The sequence below is a fragment of the Bombyx mori genome, chromosome 4 (genome assembly GCF_030269925.1).
Source record: "Bombyx mori chromosome 4, ASM3026992v2".
Classification (NCBI taxonomy): Eukaryota; Metazoa; Arthropoda; class Insecta; order Lepidoptera; family Bombycidae; genus Bombyx; species Bombyx mori.
Genome location: NC_085110.1, coordinates 13,051,404 through 13,075,169, shown reverse-complemented (window position 1 = coordinate 13,075,169; position 23,766 = coordinate 13,051,404). Strand labels below are relative to the sequence as shown.

The window sequence follows — 23,766 nt, the reverse complement described above, 5'->3', positions numbered from 1 at the left end:
ACTGTGTTCCGCAATTTTATGATGATTGAGTGGGTGTGTGTGTGTGTGTGTGTGTGAGATTTGCGTCATGGCCTAGGATGCTTAATGTTGTTTTAAATGGTTGAAATCAATATTCCCAAGCAAACATAACAAAACATAAACAGACCAAGGAACAAACTTTCTTTTTGTATTCATGGAACAATAAGAACCAAGAACTTGCTTCAAACACATGAAACTAACAATAACAATGAGAAAATAGAACTATTCGCCTCTGTAGCCTCAGGCTTCTTGATCCTTTTATCCCAATCCCTAATTAAAATAGCGCCATGGTTATATGTACGTGCTAGCAGGAAATTACATGAGCTCGAATCCTGCGATTACGTACGAATATAAGTATGTATGTTGTTATTTTTATACGCGCCGATGATAATATCGGCGCTAGACACGCCATTATTGCTGTATCATCAAATTATTTTATTAAATCTTTTTGACAGTTTGTGTCTACCTTTATTATGGCAAAATTTAATTATTGTTATACGGAGTTATCGCACTGTGGGTCAAATCGAAAAAGACATCTACAAGCAAAATTTCGTGGATACCCACCCGGTCATTGGTTTTGAGTTTTGTTTGACGTTTCCAATTTCAACACAAATATATACGAAAATCTTATGTATACTCTAAGACGAAAATGCACAGCAATTTATTTTCCCTCTATTCATTATATTTCAAACAAAAAAATACTGAAAAATCAAAATAAAGAACGAGATATATGTAAAATAATTCTGTCAAAAAAATTCATCGAATCGTATTTGTTGTCATGTCAAGTTGTGTATATCACTGTTATAAAGTTTTTTCTCCATGAAGTTGCAGTTTTATTATACTGGCCATTTGAAACGTAATTTATATATAACTGACAATAAATTCTAAATTGAAATTAATTTAATTTTTAAAATATGGAATTCTATTTTCCAATTCAGTCATTTTATTATTGATTAGTCTTTTATTTTCACTACATTTGTGTCTCTGTCATCAATCAGAACGCGATTTTTTTTTTTTTGTTGTTGCTTAGATGGATGGACGCGCTCACAGCCCACCTGGTGTTAAGTGGTTACTGGAGCCCAGAGACATCTACAACGTAAATGTGCGTATTGTACATCGGCAACTTTATAAGTAAATACCTATTATTAATGTAACATAAAAGGTTTATTTAAAAAATTGACGACATTTATAGAGATTTAAAACCCTACAAAAATATACCTAATCAATAAATTAAGGACCGGATATAGATTCATGTTGCTAGAAACATTTCTGTCAGTGTCTACGAATGCACGTTCATGTAGTAATAAAATATTTGGCACAAAGCTATCGGCAGACCATTAAAAACTATTCCGCTGACGTAAGGAGTTAGAGTTTGTTGTTAAACCGGCCAGTCTCAGCAATTTGGCTAACGATCAGAAATGGCTGCCAGCGGCAACAAGTCTGGGCATGGCGTGTTCGACATATACCTGCTATTACCCCACCAATTCAAATCTATACAAGTCAACAATTTTCACTAATGGTCATTACCCACCATGAACTGTGAAACACTAATGTGAAAATAAGTCAAGCCAATATTTTATTTCTCCGTCTTATTATTTACGATTTTGTATGAGTTTGGCCTCTTAATATACTTTACTCTTTCAGCAACCAAACCAAAGCAAATCAACAATAAAAATGAATAGCTGTTCGTTAGTCTCGCAAAAACTGGAGACCGGCTGGACCGATTTTGCAAATTTTGGTCTTGAATTATTTGTGGAAGTTCAAAGAAGGTTTAGAAGGTAGATAAATATGAAAATGCTCGGAATTAAATAAAAATAACAATTTTGTTTTTCCTTTGATAGGCCCCCGTCGCGCGGACGGATACCTTTTGTTTGTTTTAAGTTTATTTTATACAAAAGTTTATTTATCGATTGAGGCACAACGAAGTCTGCCGGTTCAGTTAGTCTATAATAAAATAATAACTGTAATAAAATGAATTAAAATATACCTTGAGTGCATCTTCGTGCGAAATTCCGGAGAACGGCGTGCCATTGACCTGCAGGATAGAGTCCCCGGGACGCAGGCCAGCTCGTTCCGCCACTGAACCCTCCTCTACCCGCGATATGTAAACGCCTACACCTACACAGAATACTTGTGGTAATAAAATTTTGATGAGTTCACACTTTTTTATGTAATAAAAGCACTATGGGTACTTAGGAAACAGTGCAGCGTATTTTCGTTAATTACATGACTTATTAATGGATTCCGACGACGTTGCCACGTTATTGTCGATACGTCGACTCAAATCGCGTACCATCGAAGGCGTACGTATTACAACTCTGCCATTGCCGGTCCAAGCCCGGATGAGAAAAAAGGTGGGTCGGCGTCGGTATGCCACCTACCCGACCGTAAAAATATAACGCAGAGCAACGGGTGGCGGTCAAGTAACCCGAACTTCAGTAGCCCAGAGGACTAAATTGCCTCTGAACCCACCACTAGCAATTTTCCCAAGAAAACCTTTACGTATGTATTCCGTAAAGGTCACGATCCTCAGCACTGAGGAACACGACGCACGGAGGAGGAGGAGAAGAACATTACGATCCACATAATGACTAGAACAAGTGCAGCTTCAAACAAAAGCTTCAACCCGTACGGTAAAACAACGCATGAACGCAGAACATACGAACATAGTTACATACAATAATAATAATATTTTTATCTAAATTACTTCTTGTATTGAAAAGAAATGAAAAATTCAAATGACTATGTACGAAAATTATATATAATATTAAACTAACCATAGTATTACTCTTAGAGTTCGCAGGTTCTATAACTAACTTTTTCGTTGAACAAAGTTTAGTCTTAATCAAAATTACTGACTCTTTTCTTTTATCTACCTATTCTAGTGACCTCGTAGAATCATACTAGATTCAACGAACTAGTAGATGAGAGCTCATACATAGAGCTCATGGAGCCTGAAGACGTTGCTAACACTAGCCCTAGCAAGAGAATCGCAGAATCTACCACCGGATCGGAAAAGCGACCCACTGAGAAGATCCGGCGAAAATTCAGTGGGCTTTGTCTGAGGATTAATTCAGTCCACAGGATCGGGTATGTAGTTTCCAGCGGCCACGACAAGAGGGTATTACTGTAGAATAGGGATCGCAGCGCATAAAATAAAACTTCCACTGTTCCAAAATCTTCTGTTATAATAATAATTTAAAATTAATTAACACTTTTATTATGTCTTCGCCATCTTCCTTTTCTCTGTCATTCTGTCTGTCATTCTCTTCTCCCTTTTTTTCCGTTTTCTCTCACTCACACCTTAACGCTCCGTTCCACGATCTTTTCATACGTTCCGTTCTTACCAATCCTACATTACTGACCGGCTTCTTTTCCGCCTTTAACGCATATGCCAAATCCGTGCGAGTCGGCGGGGTCCCTGCTCATGGTGACAGTGCGGGTGGCCGGCTCCGTAGGCGGCGGCGCTCCGCCTCCCGACGAGTACGGCCTCTCCCGGTCTCGCTCGCCTCCGCGATAGATCGCCTGCATCAATTACAAAGTCAAATTTAATAACTTAATTTTAATACTGTAATTTACCTATTTATTCATACTAGTGGTCCCTCTGTAGTCGAAATTCGACTATAATTAATTGAGATTTTAAGTTTGGACATTATTATGGTCCTAGTGTCATAAGCTATTATACTTCTATAATCACAGATTTCGCCAAAACTACACTATATACACATAATATTAAAGACAAACCATATTAATCTATTCTCAATTTGACCACAGACTTTCAACCATAACAAAAGCTTGACAATAAACAAAGAGTTTATTTTCAAATACATGGGAGTGTATGTAATGTTTTCTTTATTGATTTAATTACTTTTTTATGCACAATTTAAAAAAATATAAGTATTCTGCACTCCTTCTCTATATTTTCTATAAGTGTGAAAAATTTTATACTCCTTCGTCCGCGCAATTTTCGTAAAAAGGGGTACAAAGTTTCTGTTTCACGTATTAATACATAGATGGAACTTACTCCCTCATGGCCCCACCCAGTCTAAGTGGTTACCGAGGACCATCTCATGTATGTCACTAACTAAAGGCCTGCCTTGAGAGGTGAGGTGACCCTTCAATCAGTCCACGTGCCTGCATCGCAGCAGGGTATCTGCTCGTGCAGGCTTGCTATACATCCTACCGTTAATGAATTCCGTTAATACTGAACCAGTTACAAACTGAAACTCAACAAAATTTAACATTAGTTTCCCATTACGTACATAGTCTGTGATATACAGTAGAGCAATCCTCAAAACTATTTTTGCTGATGCTCGGAAACAATAAATTCTACTTTTTGTTTTTGGGGTCAGTCGCCGAGATGAGATAATACATCTTTATGTTTAGTAATAAATGTTCTAGACGTGGATATTTATGTTTAAACCTAGTGTAATCCGGCCACGCATCGTTGCAACAACACAAAAAAATTCAATTTTTGTTTATTTTTAATTTGGATATGTAATTACAGTTTATGCTTAAAAACATGTTCGCTGATAAAAACAAAAAACAGTTTTCTTATACTTTAGGCCATGATGACTTCAGCGTTACAGATTTAAAAAAACACCCATTTATTGTAGGGACTAGTATTATGACATAAACTTTCCCCAAAACTATTAATATGACTAGGTATACAATTTTCCAACACTGGATTAAGCACTGGTTCGCTCGTTCGCTAACAATATGCTAACAAATACAAAAAAAAACTCACGAATATTTATTTTTCAAAATACACCATTAAATTAAAGAAAGTTGATTAATTTACAAATATTTCGCGGATTTTTTTCAAAGCCCGTAATTTATCTATACTGTGCTCTTTGAAATGCAAAACCGTAAATTAAAAAAAAAACCTACTATCGAACAAAACTATTATAATTAAAAATGTTCTTATTTCGTGGCTGCGATTAGGACTTTAACCGCTTTATAACAAAAAATGATTTTTTGGACAATTCACATAAATTAACACCTACTTACATAACGCAATGTTTCGATTACAGTTGCAGTTCTATTATGTGTCCTATAAGTTATCATCATCATAGTCAGTAGCTCTTTGCAGAGCAGTCTTGGTCTTCTGAAATCCTTGTTTGTCAAAACCTTAACAGCTGTTCTCTATAGTTCGCGAACTGAGGTTTGGTTATCCTTACCTCCCTATTTTTCCTTGGAAGTTATCACCTCTACTTATAATCATCAGCCCACCGACCTCCACTGCTGAACACCCACACCTCTAATGTTCGCCACAATGACCGATCCTGCGCAGCTCGTATGCACCCAGTTCACCTAGTGGGGAACTTACCCTCACTACGCTTTCTACTTATTATATATTTATTTTTTAATATAATTTAGTACACAATGATTTTATAAATGTTGGTCAAAATATGACCGTACTAAGAAGCGTATTCCTCTAGTTCTTATAAATTTAAAAACAAAATTAATTGAGATTGCTTAATAGTTTTCCAACGTTATTTTCTATTACGTAAATTAACGTTAATTTTAAGCACATCTTTCATTGTATCGCCTTCCATCGTGATGAATTCATGATAAGGACAATTTAGTTGTATTATTAATCTATTATCAGTTTTTTAAAACTCAACGAAAACCAAAATAAAACTAACCAAATTATTAGTTCAGACTATCAAATAAGTGAGTCAATTTAAAAATACAAATACTTCACAACGTATTTCTTTGGCGAAGCTATGTCTGTCACAGTTTTCGTAAACAACAAAGCGTGGGCTGAACTGAGTAAGCGGTGTTCCTTGAGACGAAACGCTTAACATCTCAAAGCAGGTTTAATAATAGAACCAAGCCGCCCAACTGTCTGCAGACGCCGCCCCAAAGCGCTCATTTCGTAGACACACTACTACAACTCACGAATATAAAACATTATAATGTTTCAAACTTGTATTGTTTCAAACGTGGGTTGCCAATTTAGAATTTTAACGTTCGAACTAAATGTATTACATTTACAACGTCCTAAATTATTATGAAAAAATACCGTGCCACTAACAACATTTAGTTTTCGAGTTAGCTCATTTCTATTTTTGTGCTCTTGTAGTTAGGATTCATTCATATCAATTTAAACCATCGTCTGTTCCTCATACTAAAACGGTAATGTAGCGTTTCGCGGTCGAAAACGACCTTTTCGTAATGGCCAATGATGGCTTGTTGTTACCGCATTAAATGTTTATTGATTGGTCGCGACAGTACTTCGAGTGGTACGACTGCGTGCGTCATATCTGTTCCACTTTTGGGCAGAATTGTACCAAGTGAAGGCTTATACGAACCGCAGTTGCTATGAATAATAAATAATCTTCATACTTCATTGCTTCTAATCATAAATGTAGGTTAGCTCAAGTATAATTTTGAAACACAAATTGAAATTCAAAACAGACAAGCGCTTCACTGTGTGTTTCAAACTAGCGAGTTTATAATGCAATTAATTCATTTGATTTGAATTCGCAGTCACGATATGAAATAAAGCTATTCGTTCTCCCGTAGGATCTATACATATTTCATATATACAGTTTTTTGTTTTCGATTTCGAAATTATAGGTTTCTGTCCTGCAAAGCAGTTGACGTATTCTATATACAGCACCAAAAGGACAAGGTTGATGTTGATTAGCCGAACACCAGAGCCAGATATTAATCAAATAAACTTAACATGCATACTAGGACTTGATACTTTAGGGACTTTGCCTGAAAATATTAAAGGTTCGTACGTAAAACAACCGAATAAGTTATACTAGCGTCCTGAGAGTTCCTGGAAACAATGCTCTCTTAAAGTTTTTGCTTTAACATTCATTATTCCACGTTACATAACTCCAGCGCGATTCCAAACTTGTACAACGTCATCTATCGATTACTAGCTAATGTAAGCTCTGGTGGATTTAGTGCTACCAGATCAGGATGACAAAATTATCGAACATGGCCTAGTGAATGGGTTTGTTTCAAAAATGAACGTTAAAAATGTATTTAACTACGCTATGCTAGCTACGGCTTTCAGAAAAGTTTTGTGACGTCTAATTTTATCATGAAAATCAATGTTTGCTACGGACTTTAAGCGCGTGCATCATATCATTCAGCTTTCAGTCAGTCAGAGAGTCAGTCGGTAAATTATTCGTTTGATTAAAACATTCTATCTACATATGCAATTCTGCATGCAACAATAGACTTTGCAAGTATATTAATTTGTGATATGAACACATTTACCTAGGTAGAATATTAAAGAATCATTCTTATTTCGTTATATTTATCATATAAACGAAATGAATAATTCATTGTATTACATCATAAATATCGGACATAGCCAACCTAGTTGCGGTCTTTATCTGATTAAATGACACACACATACATAATAAGTTTGTAAATCACATTATAAATGTATTATAGGTATGTATATAATTTAATTAGTTTTTAACTTTTTATTTGTGCTATAACATCTTGTCTCTTGCCGAATTTTATAATTTTAGGTCAACGGGAAGTAGTTATTTGAGAGTGACAAAATAATATTTGTATAAATAATATTTGGTAATAGCTTTAGCTACTTCTGCGCGTTCCTTTTTTTTTCTACCTATTCTAGTGACCTTGAGGGGTCATACTAGATTCACTGAACGAGTAGGTGAGCTCACGGGGCTCTAACCTGATGACGTGAGGCTTCATAGCGGTTTGAAGGAGGCAGCGGTTTGGCTCTGCCCCTAGCGTTGCTGAAGTCCATGGGCGACGGTAACCACTCACAATCAGGTGGGCCGTATGCTTGTCTCCTTACGAACACTAGCCCTAGCAAGAGCATTCCTTCGCAGAATCTACCACCGGATCGGAAACGCGAGCCACTGAAAAGATCCAGCCAGAAACTCAGTGGGCTGTGCCTGTGGGTTAATTTACTCGCCGAACCCGCGAGCGACGGGTTCGATGAGAACTTTGGCCGGTGCTTGAGGTACCTAAAAGCACCGTGAATGGATCGGGAAGATCCGGAATAACGTGTTAAAACGGTAAAACGGTGCACATTTTGAATATCAAATAAACAGTATATTTATGAATGGAAAATAGACATCGTTTGTATCTCTCAAACAATCTAGACTTTTGGCAGGCAATACCTATTAACTTTGTCTGGCGAAGAGTGAATGCAGTATATTTGCAGCACTGAAATGTGATTATTGACCTCCGTGTATTTTCTTTGAACCCATAATTGTAGACAAGTTCATGATCAACAAGTGCTTTCTCACAGTAATCGCTCTCACGACCCTTCTGTCTAATCTGACATGGAGAGTAGGTATCATCGAAGTAAACAAATAATTTCCTAAAAACTTGTAAAACCAAAAAAGAGGTTTTACTGAAACTCAAAATTATCTAAAGTAGAAGAGTTTTAAAGATTTTTAAACGATTCAATAAGTTGTTATACCAATCGAAAGAAATATTGTATATTTCGAAAATATAAACCAAGCTTTTATTTGATTTTTAGGTCTATTAAAAATCCAAATGACTAAAATGTATAGAACTTTCTTGTTTCTTTGAAATTACCTGCTATGTTTGAAGATGTATCATAGTTGATTTTTAACAGTTACCTCATAATCCTTGATGGAATCCAATTTGAGAGACACAATAAGCACTCCGCCTTACTCCAATTTGCGACACTTAACAACATAACGATAAAAATATTACTCTCTATAACTATATTGTATACCACATTTCTTCGGTGGATCAATAAATTCACAAACACACAATTAGATAAAGCCTGAATTTTGTTAGGACTCAACGAAAAGTCCAATTTAAAAAAACTGGAAAATGTTTTCAAAGGAAATGCTTGGTTATTTAAACAGTACACCTGACGCTTTTTATAATCCGCACAGTAAAGAAATCACAAAAAACATAGGATTGGCGTCTTGTTATTTTTGCTTTGTTCAAACGAGAAACAGAAATAATTGGTCTGAGTCAAACGGCACTAGCACGCAGACGGAATGTAAAATGATTGTTAAACTTTCTTATATAAAAAATACGATTCCAAATATTTAACCTTTCAAATAAAACGTATTACGCTTTGAATGTATCGCGACTGACTGTGGTGACGGTAGGTCAGTCGATGACTGACCGTGACATGAAGGGCTTGGCTTCGACACGCCTACAAGAACACACTAACCGAACTTTTAATTACGATTTTCGTGTAGTTAAGGCATAACAACAGATCGTGTTTTCAAACAATAGGGAAACGGTACGGTTTTGATTGTAAAATGATGAAAACTGCTAGCGTTGATCGGACAAACGATGATTTTGCGACTGCGTCCATACAAGTGGTTTCTAAGCGGCCGACGCTGAGGTCATGAATAAAGAAGTGTTATCGACTGATGCGGTCTCCCCCTCGAATAATTTACAAACATGACACTTCTGACCCACGAACGGCACACGTGGCTATTTTTGAACTTTCGATTTAACAATTTTTATTCTTGACGTAGATAATATCGATTAAATTGATTTTCTTTGAACTTATGGATACTTTTAGACTCCCGTTTACCAGAGAATAATCTTAAAACTGTTTATCTTTTCGACTCTATAACTATCTCAATATTAAATTGCTTATATGAGTCGTCTATTATCAAAGGTGGCAATCTGTGCATTTGGACAACATTTTTTTATTGATATGTCAACACAGATTGATTTGAATATAATCGTCTCCTTCAAAGAATACGGTTCAAAACCTGCATTAAATAAAGGTTAATAGTTAACCTGTTATTTATCTAAGATGTCGTTCCGAAGAGTTTTGTGACTGCCAATGGAATACAAAGTCAATAATTCGTTTTTCTGATTTACCAATCATTGTCCAAAAGTCAGATTGCCGGCTTTGATAATAGTCGACTCATGTTATTGTCCAAATAGCAGAGCAGTATCGTGATCATAAACTCACATGATGTGTAGTGCTGCTTGGGCTACTGGCAGGAGAGTGTCTTCGAGCTGGAGCAGGCAAAGGCGCTGGTGGATGCGAAGGCGGCAGTGCCTTGCCCAAAGCAGCAGCCCCTCCTTGACCAAATAACCTGAGAACTTGCTCCGGCGATATCGGACGCTTTTTGCCGTTACTCACACTCAAGTGGTTCGTGCTGTTTCGTAAGCTTGTTGCGCCCACTAAAGTAAAATGAAATGTATGTATTATAATGCTGGTAATGAGTGTTGTTATCTAGCACGGATGGGTATCACCGGTCTGCCTGTCTATTTTTTATATTTTTTTATTGAATAGTTGGTTGGAGGAGCTCACAGCCTACCTGGTGTTAAGTGGTTACCGGAGCCCATAGACATCTACAACGTAAATGCGCCATCCACCTTGAGATATGAGTTCTAAGGTCTCAGTATAATTACAACGGCCGCCCCACCCTTCAAACCAAAACGCATTACTGCTTCACGGCAGAAATAGGTAGGGTGGTGGTGCCCACCCATGCGCACTCACAAGAGGTCCTACCACAAGTAATTACGCAAGCTATATATTTGCGGGTTTCATTTTTATTACTTCAACATTATGTAAATTATTATCTGTCAATTTTTATACAATTAAGATACTCCTTATTCCAATGCAATCAAGATTTCTATTTCGCAATATATTTGCATTCGTTAGTTTCTATGGGCTTTGGCAGCGGCTTGGCACTAGGTATACGGTTATTTCATCTATCCCTTTATGTCAATTATTTTAACAAAAAACTACTTTGACATTTTATTTGTTTTATGAACACTACTTGAACTATACCTGCAGTGCTAGCTATGTTAGTTGATCCCAGGTAAGGTGTTCTAGATAATTTCCCGGAGTAGTGATGCGAATAAGAAGCATGATGGCCGTGCGATGATGCCGGCCTTTCGATAATTGTGTACGATGTGCCCGGAGGAGAGTAGTACACGCCACCCCGGGCACGAGCACGTGCGTCTTCCGCCTCATAGCTCTGACGATTCTCTTGCAGCCACTGTCATTAATTATCAAATAGTGAAGCAAACATCATCATCTCTTCTGCTATTATATTTATAGTTTACTAGCTGACCCGGCAAACGTTGTATTGCCTTAAATAAGATTTCTAGGGAAATTCTACTGTAGAAAAAAAAACCTCATTTAACCACATAATACCTCATTATAAACAAAAAAAAATATCCAAAAAATTAAAATAAAAAATAAATGTTTGGGGTGGACAACCCTTTTCACTTAGGGGTATGAAAAATAGATAGTAGCCGATTCTCAGACCTACTGAACATACTATTGATACACAAATAAAACCAAAAAAACATGGCTGAAAAATGTATAGTATTGTATAGCTCTCAAATATATTAAGTGTATAATCTATGATGTATAGTGAGTAAGTAAGACAGGAGACCGGCTTCGTCCTCATCCCTACTACGTGATGTTTGCTGGATGAGTGGTGACACCTGGCGGGGATAGCTGATCGATTGATAGTTGATCAGTAGTCGACCGGCGGGGGGGGGGGGAGATCAAATTCAATTTAAAAAAAATCATAATTAAAGGAACTTGAAATTATAAACTCTGAATAAGAATTTATCGTACTACAATTATAATATTTGATTGCCATCTTGCAACCTTATTGCGGATTTGTGCATAGAATAAAAAAAATATTAATCGGGATGGAAAAATAGGGGTTGATCGTATAAGAGTGAAAATTGAGAGTAATATGATTTTTTTTATTTTAAGTCATGACAAAACAAAATAAAAAATTTACCAAAACAATTTTTAGTTTGTAATTAACAAATAAAAAATAGGGGTTGATCATAGAGGGATGAAAAATTGAGAGTAACATCAGTTTTTTTTTTTAATTCATGACAAAATAAAAATAAAAATGAAAATCTTGCCAAAAAAATTAAAGTTTATAATTAACAAATAAAAAATAGGGGTTGATCGTAGAGGGGTGAAAATTTCAGAGTAATATGAATTTTTTTATTCTACGTCATGACAAAATGAAAACAAAATTCTCGCAAAAAAAATTAAAGTTTTTAATTAGCAAATATAAAATAAGGGTTGATCGTAGAGGGATGAAAATTTAGGGTTGTATGTATTTTTGTATGCTGTATCATAAAAAAATAAAAACAAAAAAAATTGTCTAAAAAATAAAAAATAAAATTTGGGTGGACTACCCCTAACATTTAGGGGGATGAAAAATAGATGTTGGCCGATTCTCATAGATACCGGATAAGCACAAAAAGTTTCATCAAAATCGGTCAAGCCGTTTCGGAGGAGTATGGCAACGAAAACTGTGACACGAGAATTTTATATATTAGATATTGTTCACCGCAAAGAAATAAATAATGATCGTTCATTCCTAGAAGTCGACTTTAAAACAGGATATTCCTCTATGGAGGTCCAAAGCATCAGGATATTTTGGATCGACATATCGAGCGTTATCCCGTTATGTGGACTTAAAGCTTGCCTCTAAGCATCTATAAGTATGGATATTTTTATTTTTCATTTTATCATCGACCTTCCGAATCTCTTTGTCATCGTGCCACTGGCCAAGGTCTTCATAGGTTTTAACCTAAAACCACTTAGGTAGGTCCAGTATAGTGCAATCTTTTAAACAGTATTTTTCAAAAATGTTGAAAGTCCGGTATAAGCCCTCTTGTACGATATTTCCAGAGCGCTACGATAAGACCTTCAAACAAGACCTAACAAGCTGTTACAGTAAGCAGACGATGTCTATAGGAGGCAATACCCGCATTCCATCTCGTAGTATGCACGCTTCTCTGTCATTAGGGTTATAAAGGGGGGTTTGTTTGGATACATCGTCTTTTCGCATTAAAAGTGTACAATTTCCAAAAATATTCGAAATTGAGTTAATATGCGGAATCATTTGGTATCACCAATATCTTTCTCATAAATACTGTCAAAAGAGCGTAGTTTAGTTTTAGTTTCTTTTTTGTTTAGTTTACCTATATTTTGACTACTACTAACAAAATTAATATATAACTCTATCTTACTTTAAAAGACAGATAATGTATCTAGTAAAACAAAATAAAAAAAAATGTTGCAAAGATGATTAATATTAAAAATATCACATGTTAAACCTTTAAAAGACTCTCCTGTAAAATTGGTAAGTTTTGAGATTATACAGTTTTAATGCGAGAAGACGATATTTGTACATGAATAATCTCAGTAAAAAAGTTCAAGGTATTTTTTAAATTGAAATTTATAGTTTAATGGCGAAATGATAATACCTGCTGCGAACGTGAATGCCTGGCTAGATGATGTGCGGGTGGATGTTGTGGCGTGGCAGAGCGTGTCCAGCCGTAGCCCTGTGCTGAGGAGTAGGGCGGCGGCCACCGCGAACCGAACTCCGCCAGCTCGGAACCCTCGCCGCCCTCCCCCGACCTCATGCCGGGGGTCACCCTTCCCTCTGTATACAAAAACAAGTTTAAACATTTTAAATCACATATGCTGTTAAAAAATAATAATGGTGAGTAATAGTTGGATAATTATCTTGTATACTTGATTTTAGTAACTTGTAAGTATGTATGTTTGTATGCAAGGTCATGCGAAAGTCATTTTCACAGATTTCAAGACGTACGATTAATTTAAAAATTCACGCGTATAACGATGATTATACTTTTTATTTATGTTCGCTCTGATTTATATCAACCCTAACTAGTATCAACAGAATAAAAATATAAAATGAAATTAATTACTAGCACGATTTGCTATACAAGTGTTTTTTTTTAATCTGTAGCCTTTTTTCCTCATCCCCATGTTCAATAACAGGTTCTGTAGTTTTTTTTTAATTTTTTTTTATTGCTTAGCTGTGTGGACGAGCTCACAGCCCACCTGATGTTAAGTGGTTACTGGAGCCCATAGACATCTACAACGTAAATGCGCCACACACCTTGAGATATAGTTCTAAGGTCTCAGTATAGTCACAACGGCTGCCCCACCCTTCAAACCGAAACGCATTACTGCTTCACGGCAGAAATAGGCGGGGCGGTGGTACCTACCCGTGCGGACTCACAAGAGGTCCTACCACCAGTAATTACGCAAATTATAATTTTGCGGGTTTCATTTTTATTACACGATGTTATTCCTTCTCCGTGGAAGTCAATCGTGAACATTTGTTGAGTACGTATTTCATTAGAAAAGTTGGTACCCGCCTGCGGGATTCGAACACCGGTGCATCGCTTCAACACGAATGCACCGGACGTCTTATCCGTTAGGCCACGACGACTAGTGAGCACCGCTAATTTGTATCGCTGCCCACTTTTGCCGTACAGCAATCATTCAACAGCTGATACTCTAATATATTTGAAAAGCCCACTGAGTTTTTTGCCGGATCTTCTCAGTGAGTCGCGTTTCCAATCCGGTGGTAGATTCTGCGAAGCGCTGCTCTTGCTAGGGACTAGTGTGAGTAAAGTCTTGAGGTTTGAGTACCGTGAGCTCACCTACTCGCTCGGTGACGCTGGCATAGCCTCTAAGGCTACTACTAGCTTAGATAGGAAAAAATTTTTTTGATACTTCAAACAAAGGTCCAAAGGTCAACAAAGGTGTTCATTTAAAGCATGTCTATAATCACCCGATCTTCAACTGAAGTCGGGACGAGAGCTTACTCGCCCGCCCATCTATATTTATATTTAAATAGTCAAAGCGTAAAAAACCCCATCTTCATTAATATTACAATTTGAATTTCACCGAAAAACACCTTAATTCATGAATTAAATGTGCGGTTTTAAGACAAGTTGCTACAACACCGACCAATTTACCAAGTTAACCGAAACGAAACACCTGGGTTCGGTTGGATTTATGTACTGCGGGATTCCGACTCCAATTCCACTCGATAACATTTTTTCACGAACCTGAGCTTCTTCGCAGACGTCCTATCTAACTTTGTAAAACTGCTAGTGAAACTGCAACTTGTTCTTGGTTGATTACGATTCTAAGTGCTCTTAATTAAATTAATTTAGATGAATGTGTCTGTAATAAAACAGCTCCTATTATTCTTACTGATTTATCTAGCAAGAGCAGTTTCGTATCAACAACTCCTGAAATACTTATTAAGTAAAACAGTTTTAACAAAAAGAGTCAAGGACAATACGTACACTATTACTTTAAGTGTAATAATTACTTGTTATCACAGTATAAATTGCATTTAGTGGGGTGATAGACGTAAACTTCCGGTGTCGCACGATCACTCCACGTCCGGCCGCCCGAGCTCTTCCGACGTCGAAATGTTTATAACAAAACGAAATGCTTAATGTTATTCGTAATGTCTTCTGATTAAACTAGAATTTACTGGAATTTACTAGAATTACTACTGGTGGCAGGACCTTTCGTGAGTTCGCGCGGGTGGGTACCACCACCCTGCCTATTTCTACCGTGAAGCAGTAATGCGTTTCGGTTTGAAGGGCGGGGCAGCCGTTGTAACTATACTGAGATCTTAGAACCTATATCTCAAGGTGGGTGGCGCATTTACGTTGTAGATGTCTATGGGCTCCAGTAACCAGTTAACACCAGGTGGGCTGTGACCTCGTCCACCCATTTAAGCCATTTTTTTTTTATCGTCGCCTTCATTATACTTCTCCAAAAATGGCATGTTCTTCGACTGAATGTATGTTATGTATAATGTGAATGTACTTATCTGTAAATATGTTCTAAGGGAACGGCTCGAAGTCAAACTGCTAATAAACAACTGTACTGTACTATTCGTTGGCCAGGACATACAGGCATACATTTAGTAAGCGCGTCGCTTAATAGGCTCATAAATTGGAAACTCTTAAAGTAATGCAAAAGCATCTGACGAATGCTCTCCTCGTTCGCACAAGAGCCAAGGAGGGTCTGAGCGTCACCTGTTTTATAAATTGCTCACATTATTTTAAAACGGCTGCCCCACCCTTCAAACCGAAACGCATTACTGCTTCACGGCAGAAATAGGCAAGGTGGTGGTACCCACCCGCGTGGACACACAAGAGGTCCGGTGCATCGCTCAACACGAATGCACCGGACGTCTTATCGCTTAGGCCATGACGACTTCAAAAATTAACATCATTTATCATTTTAAAAATTAACTAATTTATAGTTTTAAGCTATTAAAATAGGTGATTCTAGGTATCATGTCAGGACAAAGTAATAAATTACATGTGTGCAATTCACACGTGGTAGAAGAGAAACCTTCCAAAATTAAAATACAATTATCCTAAACGTCTTAAGTATATGTAAAATTTTGTCATTAGTAAATAATTGTAAGGTAGCGCCCTCTGTGAATTGATATTTTAATTTCACGTATAATCCTAAATTCACTACAAGAGCTTTCATACACACGTTAGTATTAAAAAATCTCACAGATGGCGCTGTATTAAATAGTATGTATATTTCTGTCTCATTCTTTGCTGGCTTCATCCTACACATTTTTGTATTTGTGTCTCTTACCTGTCGTTTTTTCCGTTGCATCCGGTTTGAAATCACAACGATTCTAAAGAAGTTTTCACTTCAAAAATCTCACAGATGGCGCTGTATTAAATAGTATGTATATTTCTTTCTCATTCTTTGCTGGCTTCATCCTACACATTTTTGTATTTGTGTCTCTTACCTGTCGTTTTTTCCGTTGCATCCGGTTTGAAATCACAACGATTCTAAAGAAGTTTTCACTTCAATAACTATGTGGGTTCTTGATACGTTTGCACATTTTTAAGTTGAATGAAACATGAACATTAAATTACTGAAACTGAGAAACTATACCTGAAATCTTCAATTCTTTATAATTCACATCTTTCAGAACAAGAGCTGTACTGATTAGGTTTTTATAATGCTAATAATGTTCAGAAAGTTTCGCGGGAAATTGATAAATTCGCAAAACAATGAGTTTCAACGTCTATCAGATCAGTTAATTTATATTTAAAACTTTAATGAAGTAAAACATGCACAACCACTGACTGAAAGGGGACGTACAGTTAGGACGTATATTTCTAACAACTCCAAGAAACCCATGTCGTCAGTTGCATAACCTCCGCAGTGCAGATAATTCTCTTAATGATTTCAATAATGTTATATAATAAAAAGAAAGAAATAGATATTCGAAAACTGTGTTACAACTGTCGTAAAATGTGTTTACTATCGCTTGAACAACCTTCAATGGACTTGGCATAAAAATGTATTTAAATGTTTTATAGGTATAGGTACAAGTTTTTCATGACATTCTTTTAAAATACTTAAGGGCCTCACGAGTACATATCTTTTGTTTCTTCATTTTTTGCGTTCGTTAAATAAACTAATAATTGATAATAAAATTACAAGAAAAAAGCTGAAATCTGCAGCCTTTTTTTAACGGTGGGGTGTCCGTTTACGGATTCCCGGTCGAGAGGGGTAACAGACCGGGTTATGTCGGACTCCGGCGCTTCCAGAGAAATTAAAAAATTAAAAAAAAAATTAACATAAAAAAAATTGAGAAAAAAGAATTTGCAATGCTTATAACATAATTATAATGGTCGCTTAGGAACTACGTAACGAATAAAAGTATTCGTTAATCTAAAAACACATCGCATCATCAATACGTACGTACATACTTCAGAAATTCAGAACTATAAGCAACAACACCAAATTAATACAATACGTTTCAAAAAATTCCTTTTTTTTTCTGTCAATTAAAGACGGGCTCTAACCCCGTGGTAGAGCTAAACGGGCCCAGACCTGTCGCCACACTACCACGATCACCGGGCTTCTCAGCCAGCTGGGAATTCGAAGCTCGCCCGGACGGCGCTGCCAACTCGAACCCCCAGGATTACCCTGCAGGGTTAGAGTCAGCGTGAGCTCGGAAATGCTCAACCGTCGCCCAGTTTATCTTTCACAAGACGTGTGTTTACAGCAACATCAAGTAGTCTTTTTAGCTCCAAACTGGCAATGGAGTGAACCCGAAACATTTATTGGATCAGGGTTTAAGCGAGATCCCTATCCCAGCTCTGAACTCGAAAGCGACTTATCGCTCTCTCTCTCTCACGTCCATCTGCTTCTACAAGTCGAGCATCGCCCATCACAATGCTCAATAGCGACTAGTATCAGTACCCATTTGTGTGACGAAAACATGACGATGCCGTTCCCATACGTGGCAGAGGATGCTACACTGTGTTCTAGTTCCACTCACAGTGATGGCACTCCGCCATCGGCTCAGTTCCGAGTCAATGCAGGTACTGCCCGAAAAAGCTGTACTTCACTTCGCTATTTTCAAGATAATGTATTAGCCCTATTAAGCTTAGTATAGAGGTATAAACCGTATCACTCTCTTATAGAAACGGCGCATCGGTATATGCCTTCAGGCACTTGTTTAACATTAGACGGGCCTTCTTAATGATCTTAAGCAAGTAAAAAGTTTTGGGATGCCTATATAAAAGGAGTATATGGGAACAACTCGTTATTTCTCTTCTGCACTGTTTCATTTCAGCCATGACGTTATAAACCCTGTTTTGTTACTTAACTACTACTCTTACCATAAAATTTTGAAAGTTTCGATCTTAAATTAATTAAGAAAGAATATTGTATGTCGGAAGCTTTAACAATTTCACGTTTTTATAAAGTAAAATAATTTTAAAATTTGTAATACCATTTCACGTAATAAAAGGAAATCGCATGAGCGAACCCATTCACTTGTAATAATTTATCTCAACCAACTCAAAGACAGGCCCTGGCCAGATGCCAAAACCTCAGCGCGAAAAACTTATCTGTACTTTTCTAGCATCGTACCACTTTCTTTCGAAATACATTGTGTCTTGATTTAATAGGATTTGTATCTATCGCATGTCGAAATCGATGTCCGAAAAAATGATCGGCTTCCAGTACACCTCTCAATTTGACTAATACTCTCGCAATTCGATTCGTAGCATCTGTGCGTTTTCCTATATACCATAATAAAGTTGTTCTATATTTAATAGAATGATGAAGATAATGATAGAATAATCTAGAAAGTTTTTTTATGTGAAATTGCTTAAATGTTGCAAAAGCCACAAGCAATGAAGAACTGGTCGTCGATTCGATACTAATGATATCTGTAGGTTTTTTTAAATCAAAATCTTTAACTCAAATACATTCATTTTACCCCATTCAGAGACTCGATCCAGTTTTTCTCTGTAGTCACAAGTCACCAGTTGCAGGAGTACGGATCCAAAATAAGCAAATGAAACTTCAAATTCGATTTGTTAAAACACTTCAGGCTAAGGAGGCTGCGCCTCGCAGTACAGACGCCCCCTCGCTCACTCAATTCCACGAACGCTTCTCGAGACATAATTCGATTTCCTATTTACTTTCCCGAAATAACCAGAAACGTTTACTTAACGAAATTATAATATAACAAGCACTCGTGCAATTTGTGATAAGTGATTAATCTAACCACTATTCCAGTGAAATTCTTAGGAAGATAAACTTCTCCGTTCTCTTGTGCCATGAATAACACTTCTCTTTGAATGAAGTACATATGACACGTAATGAAATTTTGTATACGTAGGGTTTTTTCTTTAATTTTAAAACAACTAATTTTTTCCACAAAATATATAAAATGTATAGAGGCAACGATGCTTTACGTTACTTACTGGCTCAAAATGAACTAAAGCAAAACAGAATAACTAAATTTAAAATAAAATACCTTCGTTTTCGGGAATGGTTTCAATAATGTATGTATATATGTACGCACACGTGACTTTTAATGAAAATTTAATGTCTAAGCACAACGACTTGTTATTCCTTTTCAATAATAACTTTGAAATCAATATCAGGGTCTATAATTTCCTCATTAAGTTGTTTTTATATATATAAATTAACATAATTTCACTAAAAAGTATCATACTTTATTTTATAAAAGCACTCTCTTTTAAAGAATAAATAATATCAAATTATTTTATCTCTTGAATACATATTTCTAGAAATAACTCTTTATTAAGCCATTTTGTATTAGGTCTCTTCACAGTAACCAATTACAGCAGTCCAATGGTTCGGAAAACGAACACGAACCGGACACAACGAAATGGAAAATTTTCATGACATTCACTTCAGATAAGCGTTTCCCGAGCATGCAAAATAGACATTTGCGAAACGTAACGTATTTCACTGTACCTAAACCCCTATCCATAAAACTCTGTCCATATAAACAAACTAAATATTTTTCCGTAAAATCACTACATTAATGGGGGTATTATTTTTCAACAACATATTTCAAGGCCATACCATATACGGGTATATCATTTTCAATATCATATTTCTGATTATTAAATTCAGATAGAATAGATTAAGTTTATGAAGTATATTTTTATATATACTGAATATTAAGCGTTTAGCATCTATTCACTGTGTTTGTTTAAATCCCATAAAAGATAAGTCCATACAGAATTTATTTGTTTGTTTTACGGATTAGTGAACCACATCATATAGTTTATCGGTTTTGTTGACACGAAAACGGAATCGCTAAACTAAAACCTTACAGTCAAAAGACAATAGACATGGAGGACATTTATGACGTCACGGGAATGCCAGGCTGAGGAAGGCGGAGGCCGCGGTTCAAGGGCGAAAATCTAGGTCAATGGGACACTGACGACTTCGCACTACCGGGCTTCTTCGTTTAGCGACTTAGCAGCGATCTATTTCCTGATTAGTTTGTCATTCCATTTCGAGGCTTTAGTGTCATGCTCAGTTGTTCAGCTCAAGACGTTATTTCATATTGTTGTTTGGATTTCGATGCTTATTTTTCAAGAGCGAGCATCAGTTGGAAAATATCATTGATAATCTACAGAATTGCTCTAAACTAACTAAAACAACTAAAAATACATAAATAGACAAAAAGTGAAATTCACATTATTCAAAAATTACAGTGGCAACCAATTTTTCGTAAACTAAAGCAAATCCATTATACTTTTATCAACGCTTTTAATAACCTGTAGGTATATTTTAGTTATTGAGTTAAAATATTAATTCAAAATATGTGGGTACCGTTTTCGTTTATTGCTTGACCAATCGAATGGAATTTCCGGTCGCTGGGCAGAGACAAAGTTTCCAATCGACTAACGTATTCTGCTATAGATCAAAGAAAGCCTGTTTCGTAACGGAAATGAACGTTTTTCCGTCGATTATGTTTTTCGCTGCGATTTTCACATCCAGCCCCACCCTAAAATTACTCTAGGAGTATTTCAAGTTAATACACCTAATGAAGTTGCGTGTATGAGAGCGATTTTTATATTACACTAGCTGACCCGGCAGACTTCGTAGTGCCTCAATCGATTAATAAAATACCTAAACCTTTGTATAAAATAAACTTAAACCAAACAATAGGAACCCGTCTGGCGGGGGCCACATCAAAGGGAAAACAAATATGTTATCTTTATTTAATTCCGAGCATTTTCATATTTATCTACCTTTTAAACCTTCTCTGGACTTCCACAAATAATTCAAGACCAAAATTAGCCAAATCGGTCCAGCCGTTCTCGTGTTTTAGTGAGACTAACGAACAACAATTCATTTTTATATATATAGATAAGTATTTAATGGTGAAAGGCATATAATATAATGTTATATTTCATCTGACGTGATTTTTGTCCAAAAAATAGGTATCTCATAATTTTTGCACTGAGTTCGTAGATGATTCTACGCTGTGCTTTGTATTAAGCTACATTAGAATTAGTAGAGGAGCTCTCGACCTTATAATTCCTATAACATACCCATACCACTATTGCATCGTCATCTAAATTATATTAATAAATATATTATTTTGTATTTATTTCTTTTCTGTTTAATTAATCGACTATGATGCTTATGTGGGCCAAAAACTTTTTTATTTCCATAATCTTTAAATACGTAGCAAAACTTTATTTATGTTTGTGCCAAAATGTACATCTCACATTCAATAGTAAATATGTGAAAGGGCCCCCAGTTACAAAAAACAGTACAACGTTTTCTCACATAAAAAGTTTTCCGTAGCCTTTAGATTACTTGGCCGGTGCGTGATTTTCCGGTGGCGTGCCCAATTATTATTTACAAACTTAGGTAACGATTTCTTTAGAGGAAAACGCCCTTTTCATGCAATTTCATGAGTCATTACGTCGTCTATGGTACGTGAAGCAAACATAGTGTAGCTCAGATTAATTAAAAGTAACAAAGAAACATATTGATAGATTGACAAGACAAGAAGGGTCGTCGTACCCCCTTTCGGGGGCACGGAACGGGCCTCGGGGCAAACCCCACTGCCCGGAACGAAGCTCCCTGCCACACAGGGCAGGGGTGAAGTGTTGCAAGACGGGATTAGGGGGGCTGTTCGTATGCGCGTTCGGCGCACTCCACATCGACAAAAATATATACATAAACATAATACGATGGGCTTGATTTTAAGCGACGGCTTGATGCCCGCGGAGGAGTCACCCCGGCGCCTGCTGCTGTCCTCTGCTTGTTTTTTTTTTTTTTTTTTTTTTTTTTTTTTTTTCCTAACTACTAACTATAACTAACTAAAACTAAACTACAATACTAACTATTAACTACTACTATTTACAATATATACAAAGCGGGACAACAGTCAGCACCGTGGGGCCCGCCACCGGCCCCATGCCGCGGCCCCACCTCTACAAGTCAGAGGGGGAGCCGCGGCACTAGTTTGGCGCTCACCCGCTAAGGGCTCCCCAGAAGGGGAAGATCGTCGCGGGGAGGGACCGACGTAAATCACTCCCCTTAAGGGGGAGTGCTCCACCCAAACGGGCGGTAGAAATGGGTCCCCATAGGGGGGCACCCCAACAGTGTGGGGGGAGATGAAGAGTGTGGACAGCTCAGTCCCATGGGGGCACTCATTATGAGCACTCCCATATCACTCCGGTTAAGCCGACTATCTTACCATAGCCGGGGGTTCCAGTAGCTCCCTTGGTAGCGCCTGACCATCAGGTGGTCTGGCGTGCAAGGGAGCTATATTGTGGAGATGCTCGTGGGGTCCACCGTCAGCCCGCTCGTACATATTACGAGCTAGCCTCCGAATGAACTCCTCGAGCGACTCCACATCTAGATCCCGGGCGATTACGTCATTTCTGACGTAACGCCCTGCTCCGACTATCGTGCGAAGAGCCAGATTCTGCTGGGCCTGTAACTTCACCCGCATGATCTGCGGGATGAGGTGATACCAGGCCGCAGCTGCGTACGTGATACGGGAACGGACATACGTCTTGTAAATGCCGAGTCTAGTCCTGGTCGGCAACCTGGAGGCCAACACCGGCCGGAGGAGAAACCTCGCATAGCGGGCGGCCGCCAACGCCGACTTGGCGTGGGCGGTCATCCTCAAACTCCGGTCGATATTGACTCCCAGGTATCGGACACTGGGCCTAAACTCGACATTGACTCCACGGAGACTGAGCTGTCCTGGGACGGCTCTTGTGCGGACCGGACCGAAGAGGATAGCCGCGGTCTTCCCCACGTTGACCGCGACCCTCCATCGGTCCAGCCACTGGGGCAGTAGGTCCAACAGCCTCTGCATCCTCGAAATGGCCGCAGAGGGGAAATTAGAGGACGAGAAGTAGGCGCTGTCGTCGGCAAACAGCGCCAACTTCACGTCGGCTTCCCACGCTTGGAGGTTGCCCTCAAGCGTGGGAATGTCGTTGGTGTAGAGAGCGTAGAGGACTGGTGCCAGGACGCTTCCCTGGGGAACTCCGGCCGTGACTGGGCGCACCGACGACTTTGCGCCCTCGACCGCGACAAGGAAGGATCTTCCCTCCAGGTACGACCCCAGCAGTCGCACATAGGCGTGCTGGAGGTCCGTGTTC

The 23,766-nt window shown here is 37.7% G+C and overlaps 1 protein-coding gene across 6 annotated transcripts in view; it reads right to left on the bottom strand.

Moving 5' to 3' along the window:
• LOC101740884 (whirlin) overlaps positions 1-23,766 on the bottom strand; it is a 100,412-nt gene that overhangs the window by 63,697 nt on the left and 12,949 nt on the right. For 5 of the 6 annotated variants that reach the window (XR_009973001.1, XM_038021923.2, XM_062668285.1 and 2 more), the window contains exons 2-6: positions 13,237-13,415; positions 10,775-10,985; positions 9,947-10,161; positions 3,384-3,543; positions 2,006-2,136 (exon numbers count right to left, since the gene is read on the bottom strand). Coding sequence is in view for 5 of the 6 variants with exons in the window: in XM_038021923.2 (XP_037877851.1) it covers positions 2,006-2,136; positions 3,384-3,543; positions 9,947-10,161; positions 10,775-10,985; positions 13,237-13,395 (876 nt within the window). In the remaining variant the exon portion in view is untranslated. The remainder of the gene's footprint in view (positions 1-2,005; positions 2,137-3,383; positions 3,544-9,946; positions 10,162-10,774; positions 10,986-13,236; positions 13,416-23,766) is intronic. The other variant, XM_062668283.1, reaches the window with a different exon arrangement.